The sequence below is a fragment of the Amblyraja radiata genome, chromosome 29 (assembly GCF_010909765.2).
Source record: "Amblyraja radiata isolate CabotCenter1 chromosome 29, sAmbRad1.1.pri, whole genome shotgun sequence".
Lineage (NCBI taxonomy): Eukaryota > Metazoa > Chordata > Chondrichthyes > Rajiformes > Rajidae > Amblyraja > Amblyraja radiata.
This window is the reverse complement of record NC_045984.1, coordinates 1,697,903-1,717,820: the sequence shown is the minus strand read 5'-3', so window position 1 is coordinate 1,717,820 and position 19,918 is coordinate 1,697,903. Positions and strand designations below refer to the sequence as shown.

Sequence of the window (19,918 nt, the reverse complement as noted above, 5' to 3'; positions counted from 1 at the left end):
GAGGAACAGCACCTCATATTCCGCTTGGGGAGTCTGCATCCTGCGGCCATGAACATTGAATTCTCCCAATTTTGTTAGCCCTTACTGTCTCCTCCCCTTCCTCAGCCCTCGGGCTGTCTCCTCACATCCCTCTGCCCTCGGGCTCCTCCTCCACCTTTTTCCTTCCTTCTCCCCGCCACCCCCTATCAGTCTGAAGAAGGGTTTTGGCCCGAAACGTTGCCTATTTCCTTCGCTCCATAGATGTTGCTGCACCCACTGAGTTTCTCCAGCATTTTTGTGTACCAGCTGAGTTAATCAAGTAGGTTATGTCCTTAAAAGGTGTAAAAATCTCAGCAGCCTCAGCAGCTACATCACTTTATGAAGCTAGAGAAGAAATTGTGGGGGCACTGATTGAGAGCCATGTATCAATTCCGGTGTTGCTCACTCTGGCCATGGAGGAGACCCAGGACAGAGAGGTCGGACGGGGAATGGGAGGGGGAGTTGAAGTGCTATTAACTCGGCTGTTCAGGCAGGTGCAGCAGGCAGTGAAGAAAGCAAATGGTATGTTAGCATTCATAGCAAAAGGATTTGAGTATAAGAGCAGGGAGGTTCTACTGCAGTTGTACAGGGTCTTGGTGAGACCACACCTGGAGTATTGCGTACAGTTTTGGTCTCCTAACCTGAGGAAAGACATTCTTGCCATATAGGGAGTACAGAAGGCTCACCAGACTGATTCCTGGGATGGCAGGACTTTCATATGAAGAAAGACTGGATAGACTCGGCTTGTACACGCTAGAATTTAGAAGATTGAGGGGGGATCTTATAGAAACTTACAAAATTCTTAAGGGGTTGGACAGGCTAGATGCAGGAAGTTTATTCCCGATGTTGGGGAAGTCCAGAACTAGGGGTCACAGTTTAAGGATAAGAGGGAAGTCTTTTAGGAACGAGATGAGAAAATCATTTTTTACACAGAGAATGGTGAATCTGTGGAATTCTCTGCCACAGAAAGTAGTTGAGGCCAGTTCATTGGCTATATTTAAGAGGGAGTTAGTTGTGGCCCTTGTGGCTAAAGGGAATCAGGGTGTATGGAGAGAAGGCAGGGATGGGATACTGAGTTGGATGATCAGATCGAATGGCGGTGCAGGCTCGAAGGGCCGAATGGCCTACTCCTGCACCTATTTTCTATGTTTCTATGTCTATGTAAGCCACCCGTGAGATGCCAGAAGATTTGGGATTGGCCGATGTTGTGCTTCTATTAAGAAGGCTTACACAGGAAAACCTGGGAACGATCGACCAGTGAGTCACGTTACTGGAGGGGATTCAACAGGGGTTGAACGGCTCCAATTCTCAGTCCGCAGTGTGAACCAAAGATATGGTGTGGACCGGACAGAATCCAGGGTAATGCGAACGACTTCTAATTGGTGGAAGGAGGGAATGTTGCGTCCCCCTCAGATATCCAATCAGAACGTCTGAAAGTTGTAATTATTCGTATCTCAAACTGACCAATAGAATTTGTTCCTGCTCCATCCTACATTAGCATAGGGCGACGGCGCTGTCTATTTAATCCGCGCTCCGAATAACTGTTTCTGTCTTCGTTTGAAATCCTCTGAGAAAATGCCTGAGCAGCCGAAAACAGCTCCCAAGAAGGGCGCTAAGAAAACCTTACCGAAGCCAGTGGGCAAAAAACGCAAGAAGTCGAGGAAACAGAGTTACTCCATCTACATCTACAAAGTGATGAAGCAGGTTCACCCTGACACCGGCATCTCTTCCAAGGCCATGGGCATTATGAGCTCGTTCGTCAATGATATTTTTGAGCGCATCGCGGGCGAGGCGTCCCGCCTGGCCCATTACAACAAGCGGTCGACCATCAGCTCCCGGGAGATCCAGACCGCCGTCCGCCTACTTCTGCCCGGGGAGCTGGCCAAACACGCCGTGTCTGAAGGGACAAAGGCGGTTACCAAGTACACCAACTCCAAATAAATATCCACTGGGTACGGACAAAACAAATTGAAAACCCAACGGTTCTTTTCAGAACCACGTACATTTTCGATAAAGAGTAAAATGTCAAGTAATTCAAACACGTTGCTCTTCGAATTTAATAACCTTGTTTCTTCCAGATTTAAGCATCCGCTGGCCGGGATACACCCCGCATAACTGCAGAATTCCTAAGTTGGAAAACCGCGGAAAGTCCACAATTACTTTCTCCGTATGTGTGTGTGTCGCTCAGAAATTAGAGCAAGATTTTATCATGTTGCTATTTATGAATCTAAACAAATGTAATTGTTTTATATTGTAGTTGTTTTTAATTGTATATTATTTCAATACATGCAAAAATCCGAACACAATAACGTGAGTTCAGTTTATCAAAGATACAGAGTGGAAACAGGCCCTTCGCACATTAACACTATCCTACACAAATGTACAATTTTACCAAGCCAATTCGCCTACAAACCTGTACGTCTTTGGAGTGTGAGAGGAAGCTGAGCACCTGGGGAAAGCCCACATAGGTCATGTGGAGAATGTACAAACTCCTTACAGACAAAGTACCCGTAGTCAGGATCGAACCCGGTTCACTGGGGCTGTAAGGCAGCAACTCTACTGATCTGATCTGATCAGCGACTGATCAGTCACCCAGTCAGACTGAGCGAAGGTGTTCAGCGAAACGATCACCCAGTCTATGTTTGTTCTTGCCTGTAAGAGACCACACGTTGAATAACGGATTCAGTAGATGAGGTTAGAGGAGGTGCAAGTGAACCTCTACCTAACCTGAAAGGACTGTCGAGGTCCCTGGACAAAGTCGAGGGAGGAGGTACAGGGAGAGGTGTTGCATCTCCTTGCGTAGTGAGGGAAAGTACTTGGGGAGGGGGTGGTTTAGGTGGGAAGGGGATGAGTTAACCAGGGAGTTGTGGAGGGAACGGTCTCTGGAAGGCGGAAAAGGGTGAAGATGGGAGAGTTAATGTCTGATACAAGTACTCATGAAGTTTTATTTCATGAGATCCTGCGCGCTTTCTGTTAACCACAAAAAAAAAGTGTTTGTCGTCCTTTAGCGTTCTTCTAAGTGGCTCTGAAAAGAGCCTTTGAATTGTGTTGTGGTGAAGCAAGTGTCTATTTGCAGCCGGTGTATTTGCTGACCGCTTTTGTTCCTTCAGAAATAGCGTGCTTGGACAGTTCCCGGGCAGCAGGGAGGTCTGGATCTCCCTAGAAGAGATGGTCTGCCGTTTGCTCTACCGGATAAAGCGGGAAGCCTCGGAGGCGAGGTGCTCAAAGATGTCACCGACGAAAGAGTTAATGATACTCATGGCCGAAGAAGCGATGCCCGTATTCGGGTGTACCCACAGATCTTATAGCAGATCTTATATCCTCTACTTTTTTCCATCTCGGTCAACGTACTTCTGTTCCAGATTTGAAACCACTCAACCGCAGACATGTCAATTGTTCTCCCAATCCTTCTCCTTTTATAGTATTTAAAACGTATTTAATTTCAAACTTTTCATCATTCTAAAGGAAGACCAAGGACTTGAAATATTCAGATTTTCTTTATCCTCAAGGACTGCCTGACCTGCAACATTCGCAACATTTCTGAATTTAACTTCAGATGTTCAGCACCTGCAGATATGTTTTTTTGCTTTTGATTTGATTGGTTTTCTTCCACAGAGAATGTACAAAGTATGTTAGAACACAGAGCAGCACACCACAGGAGTGCATTGTTTGTGCCAAACATGATGCCAAGTTAAACTGATTGCATTTGCCTGTACATTATCAAAATCTCCCTATTCACTGCATTTGTTCATGCCAATCTAAACGCCTTTTAAATGCTGCTATCGTAACAGCCTCCAGCTTTTCAAAATGAATTTTACTTTAATTAAATCCATGTTTTTATCATCAATTTACATACAATACCCCATAATTAAAAAGTGAAAACAGGTGTTTAGAAATGTTTGCAAAGTAATTAAAATTAAATAACTGAAATATCCAATTTACATAAGTATTCAGACCCTTTACAAAGTACTTTGTTGAGGCACTTTGGCAATGATTACATTCTCAAGTCTTCTTATGTAGGACGCTACATGCTTGGCACACCTGTATTTGGGTAATTTCTCACATTCTTCTCTGCAGATCCTCTCAAGCTCTGTCAGGTTGGATGGGGAGCGTAGCTGCACAGCTATTTCCAGGTCTCTACAGAAATGTTTGATTGGGTTCAAGTCCGGGCTCTGGCTGGGCCACTCAAGGACATTCACAGACTTGGCACGAAGCCACTCCTGCATTGTCTTGGCTGTGGTGCTTAGGGTCGTTGTCCTGTTGGAAGGTGAACCTCTGCCCCAGTCTGAGGTCCAGAATGCTCTGGAGCAGGTTTTCATCAAGGATCTCTCTGTACTTTGCTCCGTTCATCTTTCCCTCAATCCTGACTGGTCTCCCAGTTCCTGCCACTGAAAAACATCCCCACAGCACGATGCTGCCACCATCATGCTTCACCGCAGGTATGGTATTGGCCAGGTGATGAGCGGTGCCTGGTTTTCTCCAGACGTGACGCTTGGCATTCAGGCCAAAGAGTTCAATCTTGGTATCATTAGACCAGAGAATCGTGTTTCTCATTCCTTTTGGCAAACTCCAAGCGGGCTGTCATGTGCCTCGTAGCAAAGATGAGCGAGAAGCAATAGGATTGGGTAATTTTTAAAGAGCTGAAGATAACTAAAAAGACAGTACGGGGAGAAAAGATGAGGTACCAAGGTAAGCTAGCCAAGAATATAAAGGAGGATAGTAAAAGCTTATTTAGGTATGTGAAGAGGAAAACACTAGTTAAGACCAAAGTTGGACCATTGAAGACTGAAAAAGGTGAATTTATTATGTGGAAATGGCAGATGAGTTGAACAGGTACTTTGAATTTGTCTTCACTAAGGAGGACACAAGCAATCTTCCTGATGTACTAGTAGCCAGAGGATCTGGGGTGACAGATGAACTGAAGGAAACCCACATTAGGCAGGAAATGGTGTTGGGTAAACTGATGGGACTGAAGGCTGATAAATCCCCAAGGCCTGATGGTCTGCATCCCAGGCTACTTCAGGAAGTGGCACTAGAAATCGTGGATGCATTGGTGATAATTTTCCAATGTTCTATAGATTCAGGATCAGTTCCTGTGGATTGTAGGGTAGCTAATGTTATCCCACTTTTTAAGAAAGGAAGGAGAGAAAAAATAGGTGATTATAGACCAGTTAACCTGACATCAGTGGTGAGGAAATGCTAGAGTCAATTATAAAAGATGAAATAATAGCACATTTGGATAGAAGTAAGAGGATTGGTCCGAGTCAGCATGGATTTACGAAGGGGAAATCATGCATGACTAATCTGGAATTTTTGGAGGATGTAACTGGGAAAATGGACAAGGGAGAGCCAGTGGATGTAGTGTACCTGGACTTTCGGAAAGCTTTTGTTAAGGTTCCACATAGGAGATTAGTGTGCAAAATTAGGCCACATGGTATTGGTGGTAGTGCTGACATGGATAGAAAATTGGTTGGCAGACAGGAAACAAAGAGTAGGGATTAGCGGGTCCCTTTCAGAATGGCTGGCAGTGACTAGTGGGGTACCGCAAGGCTCGGTGCTGGGACCGCAGCTATTTACAATATACATCAATGGTTTAGATGAAGGGATTCAAAGTAACATTAGCAAATTTGCAGATGACGCAAAGCTGTATGGCAGTGTGAACTGTGAGGAGGGTGCTATGAGAATGCAGCGTGATTGGACAGGTTGGGTGAGTGGGCAGATGCATGGCAGATGCAGTTTAATGCGGTTAAATGTGAGGTTATCCTCTTTGGTAGTAAAAAACAGGATGGCATATTATTATCTAAATGGTATCAAGTTGGGAAAATGGGAAGTACAACGGGATGTACAGAACTGCCAACTCCTCTGGAAATCAGTCATTTAAAATGTTGATGAGGAAACAACAGGGGATTTGAACTTTAAACCATTCACAACAATTATTTATTAGTACGGAAGCTGGTTACTGAAATGGGTCCTATAATTGCCCATGAATCTGCCCATGACCGTTATACGTGTTTTGCATAGGAGTAGGACATCTTGCTCCGCTATAGGATTTTAGATCTCAGCTGCACGGAGGTGGAGAGGAGAACCCTTCAGCACGTCGTCCACAGAGCACAGAAGATTATTGGGACACTGCTACCAGCCTTGGAGGGCATCTACCACACACGGTGCCTCAGGAAGGCCGTCAGCATCCATAAAGACTCCTCACACCCTTGTAATGGACTGTTCGAACTCCTACCTTCCGGCAGACATTACAAGGCCTTCTACGCCCGCACCTCCAGACTCAGGAACAGCTTCATTCCCAGAGCTATAGCTGCTCTGAACCGGCCCTGCTGAGTGCCCCCCACCCCCATGTACTGTCTCCCTCGGATGGTCACGTCGTACAGACACATCTGCACTTTAGTCTGTTTTGACTGTTTACTGTTTTAATGTTCTTTTTACAAACCATGTTCACGGGGTATCTAAATCTAAATTGTATTAGTTATTTAAGTTATGACATCGGATGGAGGCTGCATACCAAATCTCGTTGCACTTATGTGCAATGACAATAAAATGTATTATTATTATTATTATTATTATTATTATTAAGTATTATATAGTCATGTGCAGTAGATGTACCTGGCAACATCACAACACATTTTATGTGTGAGCTTATTTTGAGAAGGAATGTTTATTCTGCCTTTGTAAAATACATAAAATAAATAGATGTGTAATTGCAACAAAATGAATGTGTTTGTGGGAAGAGTTTAAAATAAAACTTCACTTTTGCTAAAACTTTGAATCTATCATTTGCAGGTACCATGGTTTGAATGATTGTCTGCAATTTGGTATTAGTACTGTAATGTGACGCAATAACTTGTTCTGTGTTTAATATCTTGATAATATAGTGGGCTATACCCTGATTATATTAGTAACCTGTGGTGTATTTGGTGCTGGGAACGGACTTTAAATAATACTTGGACACGGGAGTAAACTAACAAGCTTATTTTATTCTGAACGCCACGAAGAGTCTCTCCTGTGCATGCATCAATTGCGCACGACCTTAAATATGTTAATCATATTTCATACACAACACAACTCCCCCTTTAACTTGGAAGCAGGTAACACAATTTCACCTTCACGGTAGATGCTCTTTACCAAAAATATAATTGATTAATACACTGTTCCAAAATTGTATTATTAAAGTCATCTTACAATACATCCTCATAACTGTAATAATCATACCTAAACTTAGCACTTATAATTTTTACATTCCACCCACCTTCCTTAAACCAAATCCATTACACCTTGCTTTATGTGATATCATTTATAAAGAACAAAATCCTCAAATCTTTTGGGTGTTCTTTTTGTCCTATCAGACCTTTGTCTCTCTGCCTGTGTCAGCCTTTGCACGTTATCTGAGACATCAGGCTCTGGTTGTGATGATATATTATCACTAGGGGCTAGAGGTTCCCCGCTCTCTGAATTTCCTTCAGGATCTACACCAGCTGTTGGAGTAGACATAACTATCAGTGGCTCCTCGCTTGGTTGACCCCCTTCTCTTAGCTGGACACCGGCGTGCTTGTCACCTTTTGGTCAGGATGCTCTTATTTGATCGACATGACGACGCACGACTCTTCCTTCATTCAACTTTATGTTGTACATGACTTCACTGATTGCTTCTTCTATCATCCCATAAAGCCAAGTAGGGCCTGAAGTGAAGTTCTTGACCATGTTATTCATTTCAAAGACTCATTCCTCGCTTCCTCGATCTGCTGCCTGTTTCATTGAAGCTTGCTTAATTTGCTGACAGATAAGCTGAGATCGGGTCGCAGACTGTCAAGTTTAGTGCGGATCTTTCGTCTGAACATCAGTTCACTGGGTGACTTTCCATTCGTTTCTTGAGGTGTGAATCTGTACGTCAACAAGAACTTCTAGAGCGTTAGTTCCAGGTCCGATCCTTTCTCTTTCTTCACACCTGCTTTCACCGTCTGTACACCTCTTTTGGCTAGTCCGTTGCTGGACGGGTGTTTGGGTGATGTTTGAATACGGCAGATGTTGTTGCTACTGAGGAACCTGGCAAATTCCTCAGACACAAACTGCGTACCGTTGTCTGTTACCACCGTTTCCGGTAACCCATGAGTTGCAAACAACCGTCTCAGGGCAATCACTGTTACTGCTGATGTTGCGTGTCTCACCCGAATGGCTTCAATCCATTTACTGTGAGCATCGACCACAATCAGCAAATTCTCTTCGTCCAGGCTGGCATAATCACAGTGAATCCTACTCCACGGTTTCTCAGGAAACTCCCATGGATGGCTGCCACCGGACTATGTTGACTCTGCTGTCAGCTTGGGCAACTTCTCACTTGTTGTTCCAACTCTTTGTTGATTCGGGCCACCAGACGTTTGATCTTGCCAATGCCTTCATTTTCACGATGCCAGGGTGCGTGCTATGAAGTTCTTCAAGGATTCTAGTCCTCATCTCAAGATTATCTGGGATGACCACTCGTGATCCCCACAGGATAATGTCATCCACCACTGACAGCTCTTCTTTCTTGCTGGCTTTACTCCTCTGGAAGATTCCTTGCACATGGCCACCCTTCCATGATGTGGCTCCTCACCTTTGAGAGAACTCTGTCCTTCTTGGTAGCTCTCTTCACTTCCTGTGCATCAACAGGGCGTGTGTCCAGATCGGTGAGCAAGTTGCTGCGTGCCTCTGGTGCTTCATCGAGCTCCGCGAGCTCAGGGTGATTCCATGAAGAGTCCTCTTCGTGGATCGGAAAGCGCAACAACGCATCGACATTCTGGTGTTTCTTGCCTTCCAGATGGACAATCATATAACTGTAGACAGACAGGATCATATGCCATCTTGCTACCCGGGCAGAGGCCATTGGGCTTACAGGTTTGTGGTCACCAAACAGTCCCATCAGAGGCTTGTGATCAGTCACAATGGTGAAAAACCTCCCATGTAACTGCATTCAGTATATTGACAATACAAAAATTAATTCATAATACTAAGTTTACTTTCATTAGGGGAGTACGTCCCGACGTGTGGTGTGGCGGCGTCTAACGGCAGCGGCTCAACTACAGTCGTCCGTCTTTTTTTTTATTTTTGTCTTGTTAAATGTATGTTTTGAGCTTACTTTTTATTATTTTTTAGCTGTGTATATGTGGGGGATGGAGGGGGGGGATGTGGGGTCACAGTTTAAGGATAAGGGGGAAATATTTTAGGACCGAGATGAGGAAAACATTTTTCACAGAGAGAGTGGTGAATCTGTGGAATTCTCTGCCACAGAAGGTAGTTGAGGCCAGTTCATTGGCTATATTTAAGAGGGAGTTAGATGTGGCCCTTGTGGGTAAAGGGATCAGGGGGTATGGAGAGAAGGCAGGTACAGGATACTGAGTTGGATGATCAGCCATGATCATATTGAATGGCGGTGCAGGCTCGAAGGGCCGAATGGCCTACTCCTGCATCTATTTTCTATGTTTCTATGTTAGTCTCTTCCCTGTACGGGGACCCGACTTTTTCCCTGTCGGGTCTCCGGTGTCGTTCGGCCTAACATCGTGGAGCCGGCGGCGGCCGGGACCAACCTGAGGGCTACAGTCGCGGACCTGAGGACCTGACATCGCGGAGCTAGCCTTCTTCGGAGCGGGGAGAGCTGTGATGGCGCTCGGCTACGACCCGACTTTGGAGCTTCGGAAGCTCCGGCTGCAGGCTCAGTGGACAGGAACATCGGGAGCTCCAGGTCCCTGGTGGGAGGCGGCTTTTCGGAGCTCCCGCAACGGCAGCTTCTCCTGCTGGAATCGCGCGGTTGCAAGGACACGTCCGGTGCGGGTTAGTGGCCACGGGATTTACCATCTCCTGCCGGGGGCTCTAACATCGGAGCCCCAGTTGGCCTAGACGCTGCAGTTGGACCGCGGGTGAAGAATAAAGGGAACAGATAAGACTTTGCCTTCCATCACAGTGAGGAGGTGTTGGAGACACACTGTGATGGATGTTCACGTAAATTATGTTAAGTGTGATCCTGAAACTGTGACGTTACAACCATCAGGAAAAAACAAGCACTTTCAACAAGGAGAGAAGGGAAAAGGAATTACCTTGATAATAACCTCTGAAATTATATAGTGGTTAGATTCGTCATTTTAGTCCGTGGCATTGGCAAGAATGTGAAACGTTGCCATTACCAAAACAGTAATGTGACCAGACCCAGAGTCGAGGGGGAAACCGAAAATATGAGAAATTGCGATTTAATATCATACATTAGGGTAGACTGTTATCAAAGTATTTAGACCAAGTTGTCGGTCTCTAAGAATTATGTGGTGGTCCTAATAAGGACCTTTGATCATAACTTTTCATTTATCTTTCAGCCCCCGAACCCATACAAGGTGCGCCCCTGGCGTTTCAGTGCATACACCACGTCCATCGCTGTCACTGTCTTGCGTTTCGCATGTTCCGTGTAGGTTACTGAATCCCGGATGACATTCTCAAGGAAAACCTTCAAAACGCCGCGCACTTCTTCGTAGATGAGGCCAGAAATACGCTTGACGCCACCTCGGCGAGCCAAACGACGAATGGCAGGTTTGGTGATGCCTTGAATATTATCACGGAGGACTTTACGGTGCCGTTTTGCACCACCCTTGCCCAACCCCTTCCCACCTTTTCCTCTACCTGACATGATACCAAATCGCCGGTTGACAAGTGTAAATGAATGGGTTCCTCGATTGGTTCTAATACCGGCTGTGCGGACCTGGGTGAAGAAGAAGAAGGAAGCGGTATCCAGTAAATATCACGTGATTCATCTTCCTGGGGATAAACGTCACTGTCGACGTCAAGTGAAATTGAATAAACAATGCTCTTCCTCACAGGAACAAAAATGCATATTTGCACACTTCCTTGCAATTTCTGAAAGTATATGATTTATTCCAACAACAGTCGTTTGTTGTTGGTGGGAAATGAAAGTTTGTTTTATAAACCTTGCCATTTTATGGGAGAGAAACGCGTAATGCTTGGAAACCAGATACAGTTCTTGACTTTCATCCAAATTTTAACCCACTAAATTACTTCCTCTTGAACAATGGTTCCTGCAAGGAATACATTTATTGACATAGGCCATTGGAATTACACTCCAGACCCCACTCGAAACTGCTCTTTTAATCTCTCAAATGGAAAGATTTTGTTTGCAATTACATTTCAATTTCTACCTGCACTGGATTTATTCCCAATCAAATTATTTTAAAACATTATGATTCAAAGCGCTGGAGCACCTCAGCATGTCAGGCAGCATCTCTGAAGAACATGGAAGAGATAACATTTTGGAAGAAAATTCTTCAGAGTCTGAAAAAGGGTCTCGACCGGAGACATCGCCCACCAGTATTCATGTTCCCCAGAGATGCTGCCTGACCCCCCGAATTCATAAAATCATGTTATAGGAGCAGAATTAGGCCATTTGGCCCATCACGTCTATTCTGCCATTAAATCATGGCTGACCTATCTCTCCCTCCTTACCCCAAGGAGAGCCCTGAGTTCGAAATTCAGAGAAGACTATGCCCTACCAACAGAATGAATCTGGCAATTCATTCATATGGGTAATATCTGTCCAAGTTATACATTTTATGATTTAGTTTAAGAAGTGATAAGTTGGAATAGTAAAACAAATGAGAAGTTATTAGAAGTCAATGATTTGCATGCATGCTTAACTCGAGTTGTAATAAACCTTCAGATCCTTTTGTTCGACACGTCAGTTGATAACCGATAGAAATAAAAGGGTCAACATTTTCATGTGCGTGGTTGAGTGGTCAATTTTTGTGGTCCCACCGTGCCTGAATCACAGATGTGCCGGACAAAGCAGAGGAAGATCGAGAGGAAGTAAAAGTTGCTTAAGAGGATGTAAATCGTCCAGTAGTGAGGGTAAACTCTTGTTCAGTATACCTCCTGTGAAGTGAGTTGGAGGGACTGGGTGGGAATTAGCAGGGAAGATGGTCACTCGGGATTAAAGGACATCCACATGCCCTCTGGCCATACCGGAATGCCGGTCCAGCACTTTGTGTCATTTTGTTATATTAACCAGTATCTGCAGTTCCTTTATACTACCTTTAAAATACTGTAGTGCAGAGAAATGGAAGAGCTGGTGTCTATGCAGCAATTTCCTAAACAAAAGCAGTTGAATACATTTAAAAGAATCTGTCTGGAATGGAATGGACAAGGCACAGTGAAATTCTTTGCTTGCACACCCAAGGAGTGCAAATAATCACCACATAAACGGTGCTGATATAGTTACAAAGAACCCTGCGCTTGCTCCTCTGTTGTCCCCCCCCCCCCCCCGGTAGACAAGCACCCATAGTCAGGATTGAACCAGAGTGTCTGGTGCAGTAAAGCAATAGCTCTACCGCCCAGCCACCTTTTATGTCTAAAACTGTTATCAGCATCTTACCCGACTCCAAAGGAAAGAGAATCACATGAGATTGAATTCAGAAAACTTAATCAAATTCATGAGAAGTGACCTCCCACATACAAATTGACTATCCCTAATTAGCCACTGTAGCGCAAGGGTTAAACAGACAATTTCAGCTAAAATGTGAAATGGAGTCATTTCCCACCAACAACAAACGACTGTTGTTGAAATAAATCATGTCATTTCACTAATTGAGCAGCACTACATCCCATAGCCCCTTGAAAACAAGATTCCGACGCGTTATCTCCTAGAATTGACCTTGCACCGGTGCACATTGCCTGGGAACGTAGCCTTTCTCAGGTCATTCTATGGGAAAGCGTAGCATTGGTGAACAATGTACGCTTGCCAGATTCATTCTGTTGGGTAGACCACATGCGCCCCTTGTCGCTAGTAGCGCGGAAAAGTTGCAGACAAGGGGGGCTTATGATTGGCTCAGGCAGGAGGCAGTGGTGCAGTCTGCTCTGATAAGATATGCCATAAAATATGTTGTTGGGCACCCTTTCTAAGGACCTTTCCAGGTGCTGCAACACGGCACCTCGGCTTTCATCATCAACTTGGGCAGTAGGCACGAGACCGTTTCCGTGGATCATCTTAAGCCGACACAATTGGACATTGATCAACCAGTGCAGGTGGCACAGCCCCGATATAACAGTCCACCGTTACGACCACACCCACCCTCAACTCTGCCGGTTGTGACCCCGAGCATAGGAGACATGTACATGAGATCAGGCCGCCTCACTCGTAAACCTACTCACCTCCATTACTCCAGTTTTGGGGGGAGGGGTCCTGTGGTGCCAACTTGTGGTCAAGCCATTTGTCACTCGAACTTTCAATTATCGGGCTCGAACTCTCACGTGCACAGCGTGTGATTTGGGCCGATCAATCACGTGGTCAGGGGGGTGGGCCATTAGGCAGTTGTAGTTGGAGTGGAATTGGGGTGTGCTCACGAACGACGGCACAGTAGTAGTAGTAAAATATTAACTTGACGGGGCTGTTTTGGTTAACAAGCGAGTTCGGTATTCCGAAAATCGCAAGGAGTCATGGGATTTGTCACAAGCAATAAAAATTCTCGGCAGCCATGGACACAGACCTGCACCTCATCTGCAGCCAGGACCAAACCCGGGTCTCCGGTGCCCCTCACCCCGTCCAGGGGCGGCCAGAGATGTCGGGAGTCAGACTGCCAGCGCGGAGAAGCAGTGCTAAATCCAACTCAACTCTGCCTGTCTCGTCGGGTTTACCTACCAGCCCTGCCTGGACTGACGGGACACCAGCCCGGAGCGGTGGAGTTAGCGCTGCTTCGTGCTGGCTGTAAGCCTGGGCCGTCGTTCCTGTAAGTCCAGGCAGGGCTGTAGGTTAACCCGGCAGGGGGGGGGCACTCAGGAGGGGACGGACGGGGATGGTCCAGCGATTGCGGCGCCAGAGACCCGAGATCGATCCTGACTGCGGATGATGCGCAGGTCTGTGTGCATGCCGCGGCACGGCTGCCGAGAGTGTTTTTCACTTGTGACCTATGGCCTGGGCATGCGCAGTCGGAATACCAAACTCGCTTATTATTAAACAGAGTATTTACACTACGCGTGGTCCTGTACAACCGTAACAATTTCAGATACAGGCATGACATGATATTCCAACTCCTGCACTCAATATCCTGAAAAACGTACCTTTTGCAACAAGTCAAAAAATGTTTGAAAAACTCACTAATCATAAATGGGTGGCTAAATAATCATTTATAGAGTCAGACAGTCATAGAGCTGTACAGCATCAAAACACGCCCTTCGGCCCGAGGTGACAAAGCCCACCAAGAAGGAAGAGGTCGGGGTGTCGGTGCAGCGCGGTCAGTGAATCTGGGTGGGCGGAGGGAGCAGACCATCCCCAACTCTGCTGCAGCTGACATTGCCCAGAGCCGCGGCCCGTCCTCACCCGGCCCCGCTCCCGCCGGCCCCAGCCCCGTTCCACCCAGCCCCGGTCCCGCTCCCCCCGGCACCGCTTCACCCGGCCCCGTGTGTGGGCGCTGCCGACACACAGCCCGTGACAGTGCAGCCCACAGGGGGAGACGGGGCAGAGGGCGGCCTTGGCCGGACAGCGCTGACCCCGGGTGGAGAGTGTGGGCTGTCCAAATGGATGCGCTCCTTCGGCCGCGTACACCTTGGTGCTCAGGCTCAGAACAAATATACTGATACATTCCCGCTTTCAATGACAGTAGCCACAAATATTTATAGCGCAAAAAAAGACAATTTCGGCGATTTTTAACAGGTAAGAAGGTACGCGTTCCATGTGTTTACAGTCTGTGCCGAGGCAGCCATGTCCTCCACATGGATTGAGTTGCTCCGTGCATCACGCCCTTTGACCCGATGACCTTACACGCAACCCCCCTATATTTTGCCTACTTTTGGCCCATATTCTTCCAAATCTACTTTGTATGTTTAGCTGCCTGGGAGTCTTGTTATAACTGTACCTGCCGCTTGCGCTAACTCAAGAAGCTCATTCCATAGACCCATCATCTTCTGTCCCCTCAAAATCTTTCCCCTTTCACCTTGAACCTACCCTGGGGAAAATACTGTGGCAATTCAACTTATCTATGCCCCTCATGATTTATGAATCTGTAAGGTGTAATGTGTATGATGTAAGTTATTGGCTGCACAATGTTTGCTGTATTTATTTGTCCAAAGAAAGTGAAAGATTAGTCATGTTTGAATATTGCTGAAAAAGGAAAATGGAGCATGTGACTGAAGTTTGCAACCTGACCATAACTTGATCCAATATAACAGACTTCGTTAGTCTTTACATAAGCACCTTGCTCGACTTCATTTCATCTTTCCACTGTAAATGGAGGTGGAAATTAATAAATGAGTCTTTCACAGGTTAAATGGTTGAACTTCCATTATTGAAGGTTCAACGTTAGTTCGGCCTGGGCTAATTGGGACGTAGGGCCTGTTTCCATGCTGTGTGACTCTTTGACCTTAGGAGTCGCCATGGACCCAAAATGTATCCAGGAGACGGGGAGGGGTGATACGTTGATGCCTAAAATGGAAATCTTCATATTGGGCACGGAAGCAGTAGAGATCGAGACTTAAGACCTATCTTTGCTTGAGACCCTTTGCAAGAGGAAGTTCGACATGTCCCCAACAACTCTCACCGACGTCTACACATGTGTTGTAGTACGCATTTTATCAGGAGAAGTGCGTGAGATGTCTTGACAAAGCAAAGGTTCGATGTTCATAGTTTTTGGTTCAATTCCTTGTTTTTATTTACAATGGTCAACAATACATGCAAGTAAAGAAATACAACCTGTCAGAAGCGTAGCGATGGTGCATAGTTTATTTCAATATAAAGGTACACCAATCTAAAGCTTGCTGAAGGATGAAACAGGGTGCATTGAAACCAGGTGGGAAATGGAGTGGGTGATGGTGGTCAGGGACGCGGCTTAGTGTGGATTGGGCAGCTCCACTGGCGTTATGGGCGTGGCCAACGGATTGTCTCTCCCCTGTCCGCCTTTCGCTTTTATAAAGCGTGATCCTGCACTGAGCTGCCACTTCCGCAGCGGTGTCCATCAGATAGAGGTGGAGATGGCCGAGATCGCACCCATCAAGGCGGATATTGCCGCCGCTATCCCTCCTGATCTCATCAGTGGTCCCGTATCCTCGGCTCCTCCCGTCGCACTCGCTGCCACGAAGAAGAAGGCGGCCTATCGCCCGCAGAAGGGCGCAGCGGCCGCCGTGGCCGAGCAGATCCTGGAGGCTGTGGCCGCCACCAAGGAGCGTCAGGTCGCCAAGCTGGGCGCTGTAAAGAAAACCTCGGCAGCCAGCTGCAGGACGGACAAGGTCGGCGCCTGGCCAAACAAGTCTAACAAGAGCAGTCCATCTGAGGACGGCACTGACACTTCCGCGGCTACTCTCCCGGAGCGAGTTAAGGAGCTGAGAGGGGCAGAGAGCGAACAGGGACAAGGCAAAGTTCGGAACAAAAGGAACACCAAGAAAAAAGCGCCTGCGACGAAAATGGGCCAGAGGACCGCCGCCCAGAGAAGGGCTAAGAAACCGGCCGCCAAGAGTCCCAGCAAGCGCAAGGCGGCCAAGAAAGGGTCCAAGAGACCTGCCTCCAGCGCTGTGGGGCAGCAACGACGGGTAGTCAGAAAGAGGTAGACAAATCCCGTACAGCCAAACACAAAGGCTCTTTTCAGAGCCACCCATACATCTTTATTAGGAGCTACTGACAATAGGGTAATTTCTCCCGGATAAATGTTAATTCATAGAAACATCGAGCTGTCACGCCCTCCTCTTTTTCAGCTTTCTCCCACCCCCCATTGCGATCAATCTGAAGAAGGGCCGACCTGAAACATCGTCTGTCCTTATCCTCAAAAGATGTTGCCTGACTCGCTGAATTCCTCCGACGCTTTGAGTTTTGCATAGAAACAGGCCCTTCATGATATATCATCCATGCCAACCACATTGCCCAACCGAGCTACTACCATTTATAGCCTGGTCCATATCTCCATACCTTTCCAACTCCCGTGCCTGTCCAAATATCTTCATTTAAATTCCGTGAGTTGTTGACAAAATAGAGGTAATACATCTATTTCATGTCTTCACGTAATTTATTCCACTTCAAATGAAATAGTAAGATTTTTTCTCATCTTATAATTTAGATGTAATCGGCTAAAATGGATAATGTTTGTCACCATTATCAATTCATCTTTGTAGGAAGTTGTCATATGAGCTCACAGAATCTAAAATGCTAGACACGTATTCATGCAAACACCCGTGCTCCCAATCCTAATATAATTCTGCAAACAATTAGTGACTAACATTTAGGATAAGATTTGAAAAGTACATATAGCATATCTAGGGAACTCCAACCTCAGCCCTTCACCGTCAGCTACCAATGTGCAATTGTGAAAAGACTAATCCAGATCAATCCATCCATTCCCTGCGAAAATTATTGTATTTGGTTTGTAATATTGTTCTTATAGAAACATATACAATTCTTAAAGGATTGGATAAGCTAGATGCAGGTGCTGGCTCAAAGGGCCGAATGGCCTACTCCTGCACCTATTTTTCTATGTTTCTAATATCAGCCATCAGCGGGCAAGTGGGACTAGTGGATATGGAGCATCTTGGATGGCATGAGCAAGTTGGGCCGAAGGGTCGGTTTCCAAGTTGCATAACTCTCTGAATCTATAACATGTTGAAGAAGTATAGAAGGACATAACAAAATCGGAGCAGGAATAGACCACTCTGCCCCTCAAGCCTGCTGCACCATTCACTAATGTCATGGACATCATCTACTCGTCTACATCAGTTCTCCATAGCTGTTCATTCCTTGCTTTACCTCGTTAAATTTAAGACAAATCGACCACTCTTTAAATACCTCGCCTGCACATCCTGCGAAGGAATAAAGTTCCAGAGATTCACGACTCTCTGTAAGAAGAAACGTTGTCTGGCCATTCTCTCCACAGTTGCTGCCTGACCCTTTGAGTTCTTTCAGCTCTAACGGAATCAATGGATATGTGGATAAAACAAGAACGGGGTACTGAATTTGGATGATAAACCATGATCATATCAAATGACGGTGCTGGCTCGAATGGCCTACTCTTGCACCTATTTTCTACGTTTCTAATATGTATACAGACAGAAGATTAGGCCAGATCAGTGAAAGTATAGTTCTCCTCAGAAATAGAGGTGGGCATCGACGTGTGGTGACTCAGGAGATGAGTATTTCTGCGCAGTGATTTTTTACCATGGAGAAAAACACGATGGTTAAGGAGATGGAATGGAGATGTCTTGTGGTTGAGGTGGGTTGAACGCACAAAAGCATATACATGATTTATGCACCCCAATGTACTTGGAAATTGAAATTGCAAACACATTCTTCCAATTTGAAATTTTAGAAGAACAGTTCTGGAGTGTAAATCCAATGGTCAATGCGAAGAGATAGTTTCCTTGTTGCAACCATGGTTCCATAGTAACTCAAGTAATTTTAGGGTCAAAATTAGGACTAGACACCCTTATCTCGTTCCAAAGTACTACAATCGTTTCCCTCACATTACTCGTTTCCCTGGCATAAAATCCATCGCTTTAAAAAAAATATTTCATTTCCCATATAAACGAAACTGTTGTCGCAATTAATCATATAATGTCACAAATTGCAAGATAATCGACAAATATACGCAAATTTTTTCCGTTGAGCAAGTGCATTGTTTATTTAATTTCACTTGATGTCGGCAGTGATAGGCCTGCGTCAAAGGATGAGACACGTGATATTTACTGCGTCGCGTTTCTCATTGTTCTTCACCCAGGTCCGCGCATCCGGTATAAGAACAAGTGAAGCACCCGTTTATTTTTCACTTGTTAACCAGATATTTGGCATCATGACCGGTAGAGGGAAAGGTGGGAAGGGGTTGGGCAAGGGTGGTGCGAAGCGACACCGTAAAGTTCTCCGTGACAACATCCAAGGCATCACCAAACCTGCTATACGTCGTTTGGCTCGCCGAGGTGGCGTCAAGCGCATTTCTGGCCTCATCTACGAGGAAGTGCGCGGCGTTTTGAAAGTTTTTCTTGAGAATGTAATCCGGGATTCGGTAACCTACACGGAACATGCGAAACGCAAGACAGTGACAGCCATGGACGTGGTGTATGCACTGAAACGTCAGGGACGCACATTGTATGGTTTCGGGGGCTAAAAAATAAATGAGAAGTAATTAGAAAACCAAAGGTTCTTTTCAGAACCACCATATCATTCTAAAAGACTGATAACTAGTTTAACTGCTTCGAACAAGAAACGCTCTATCATACACATGGCAAATCTATAACATTAAATTCACGTTAAAATAATAAACTTTGCCCCTCGACTCTGGTCACCATCTCCATCTAATTTATTTTCTTTATATACAGAAATGGTAACATCACATTCTTCCCAATTCAACGGATTAAAATGACATCTAACACCACTTTCTAATTTGAGAGATTATTATCAACCAATTCATTTTGCCTTCTCTCCTTAAGTGTGCTAGATTTCCATGATGATTGTAACCACAGTTCCGGTGTTATCTGATTAGATTGTCTGATTAGTCTTTGCCGGATCTATTGCACTTGCTGCCTTTGTGCTTCCGTTTAGGGAGGTGCTGCTGAAGAAATCTTGGGGAGTTGCTATAAATTGTGCAGCGTGGCCACATTGATATTATGGTGGACAAGGTGCCAATCAATGGTATCCTTCTCAGAGAAAAAAAAAGGCACAGGGTTGCAGACACCCAGCGGGTCAAGCAGCATCTCTGGAGAAAATGGATAGGCGAGAGTTCTGGTCGGGAACCTTCTTCAGACCGTTCAAGGAAGGCTGCCCTCAAACCATGTCTTGCTTTGTGGTTTAGAATCAACCTGTTTTTTTGCGAATTGCCCTTCACATCTCCCTTTTGTAACCCGGGCAGCATCATAAGGGCAGCATTTATTGCCCATCCCTCACCATCATTAGAACAAGTAG

At 45.7% G+C, this 19,918-nt stretch overlaps 3 protein-coding genes across 3 annotated transcripts; 2 read left to right on the top strand and 1 right to left on the bottom strand.

The window, feature by feature from the left end:
- Positions 1–1,593: 1,593 nt before the first annotated feature.
- Positions 1,594–2,099, top strand: LOC116989753 (histone H2B-like). Its single transcript, XM_033047350.1, has one exon. The coding sequence runs from the start codon at positions 1,594–1,596 to the stop codon at positions 1,957–1,959; it is 366 nt and encodes a 121-aa protein (XP_032903241.1). The 3' UTR covers positions 1,960–2,099.
- An 8,261-nt stretch (positions 2,100–10,360) lies between these two features.
- Positions 10,361–10,696, bottom strand: LOC116989677 (histone H4-like). Its single transcript, XM_033047289.1, has one exon. The coding sequence runs from the start codon at positions 10,670–10,672 to the stop codon at positions 10,361–10,363; it is 312 nt and encodes a 103-aa protein (XP_032903180.1). The 5' UTR covers positions 10,673–10,696.
- An 8,116-nt stretch (positions 10,697–18,812) lies between these two features.
- Positions 18,813–19,169, top strand: LOC116989749 (histone H4-like). Its single transcript, XM_033047344.1, has one exon. It carries the CDS (start codon positions 18,813–18,815, stop codon positions 19,122–19,124), a length of 312 nt encoding a protein of 103 aa, XP_032903235.1. The 3' UTR covers positions 19,125–19,169.
- Positions 19,170–19,918: the final 749 nt, after the last annotated feature.

Coding starts and splice junctions, on each gene's coding strand:
- LOC116989753 (XM_033047350.1), top strand. CDS start 1,594: ATGCCTGAGCAGCCGAAAACAGCTCCCAAGAAGGGCGCTAAGAAAACC.
- LOC116989749 (XM_033047344.1), top strand. CDS start 18,813: ATGACCGGTAGAGGGAAAGGTGGGAAGGGGTTGGGCAAGGGTGGTGCG.
- LOC116989677 (XM_033047289.1), bottom strand. CDS start 10,672: ATGTCAGGTAGAGGAAAAGGTGGGAAGGGGTTGGGCAAGGGTGGTGCA.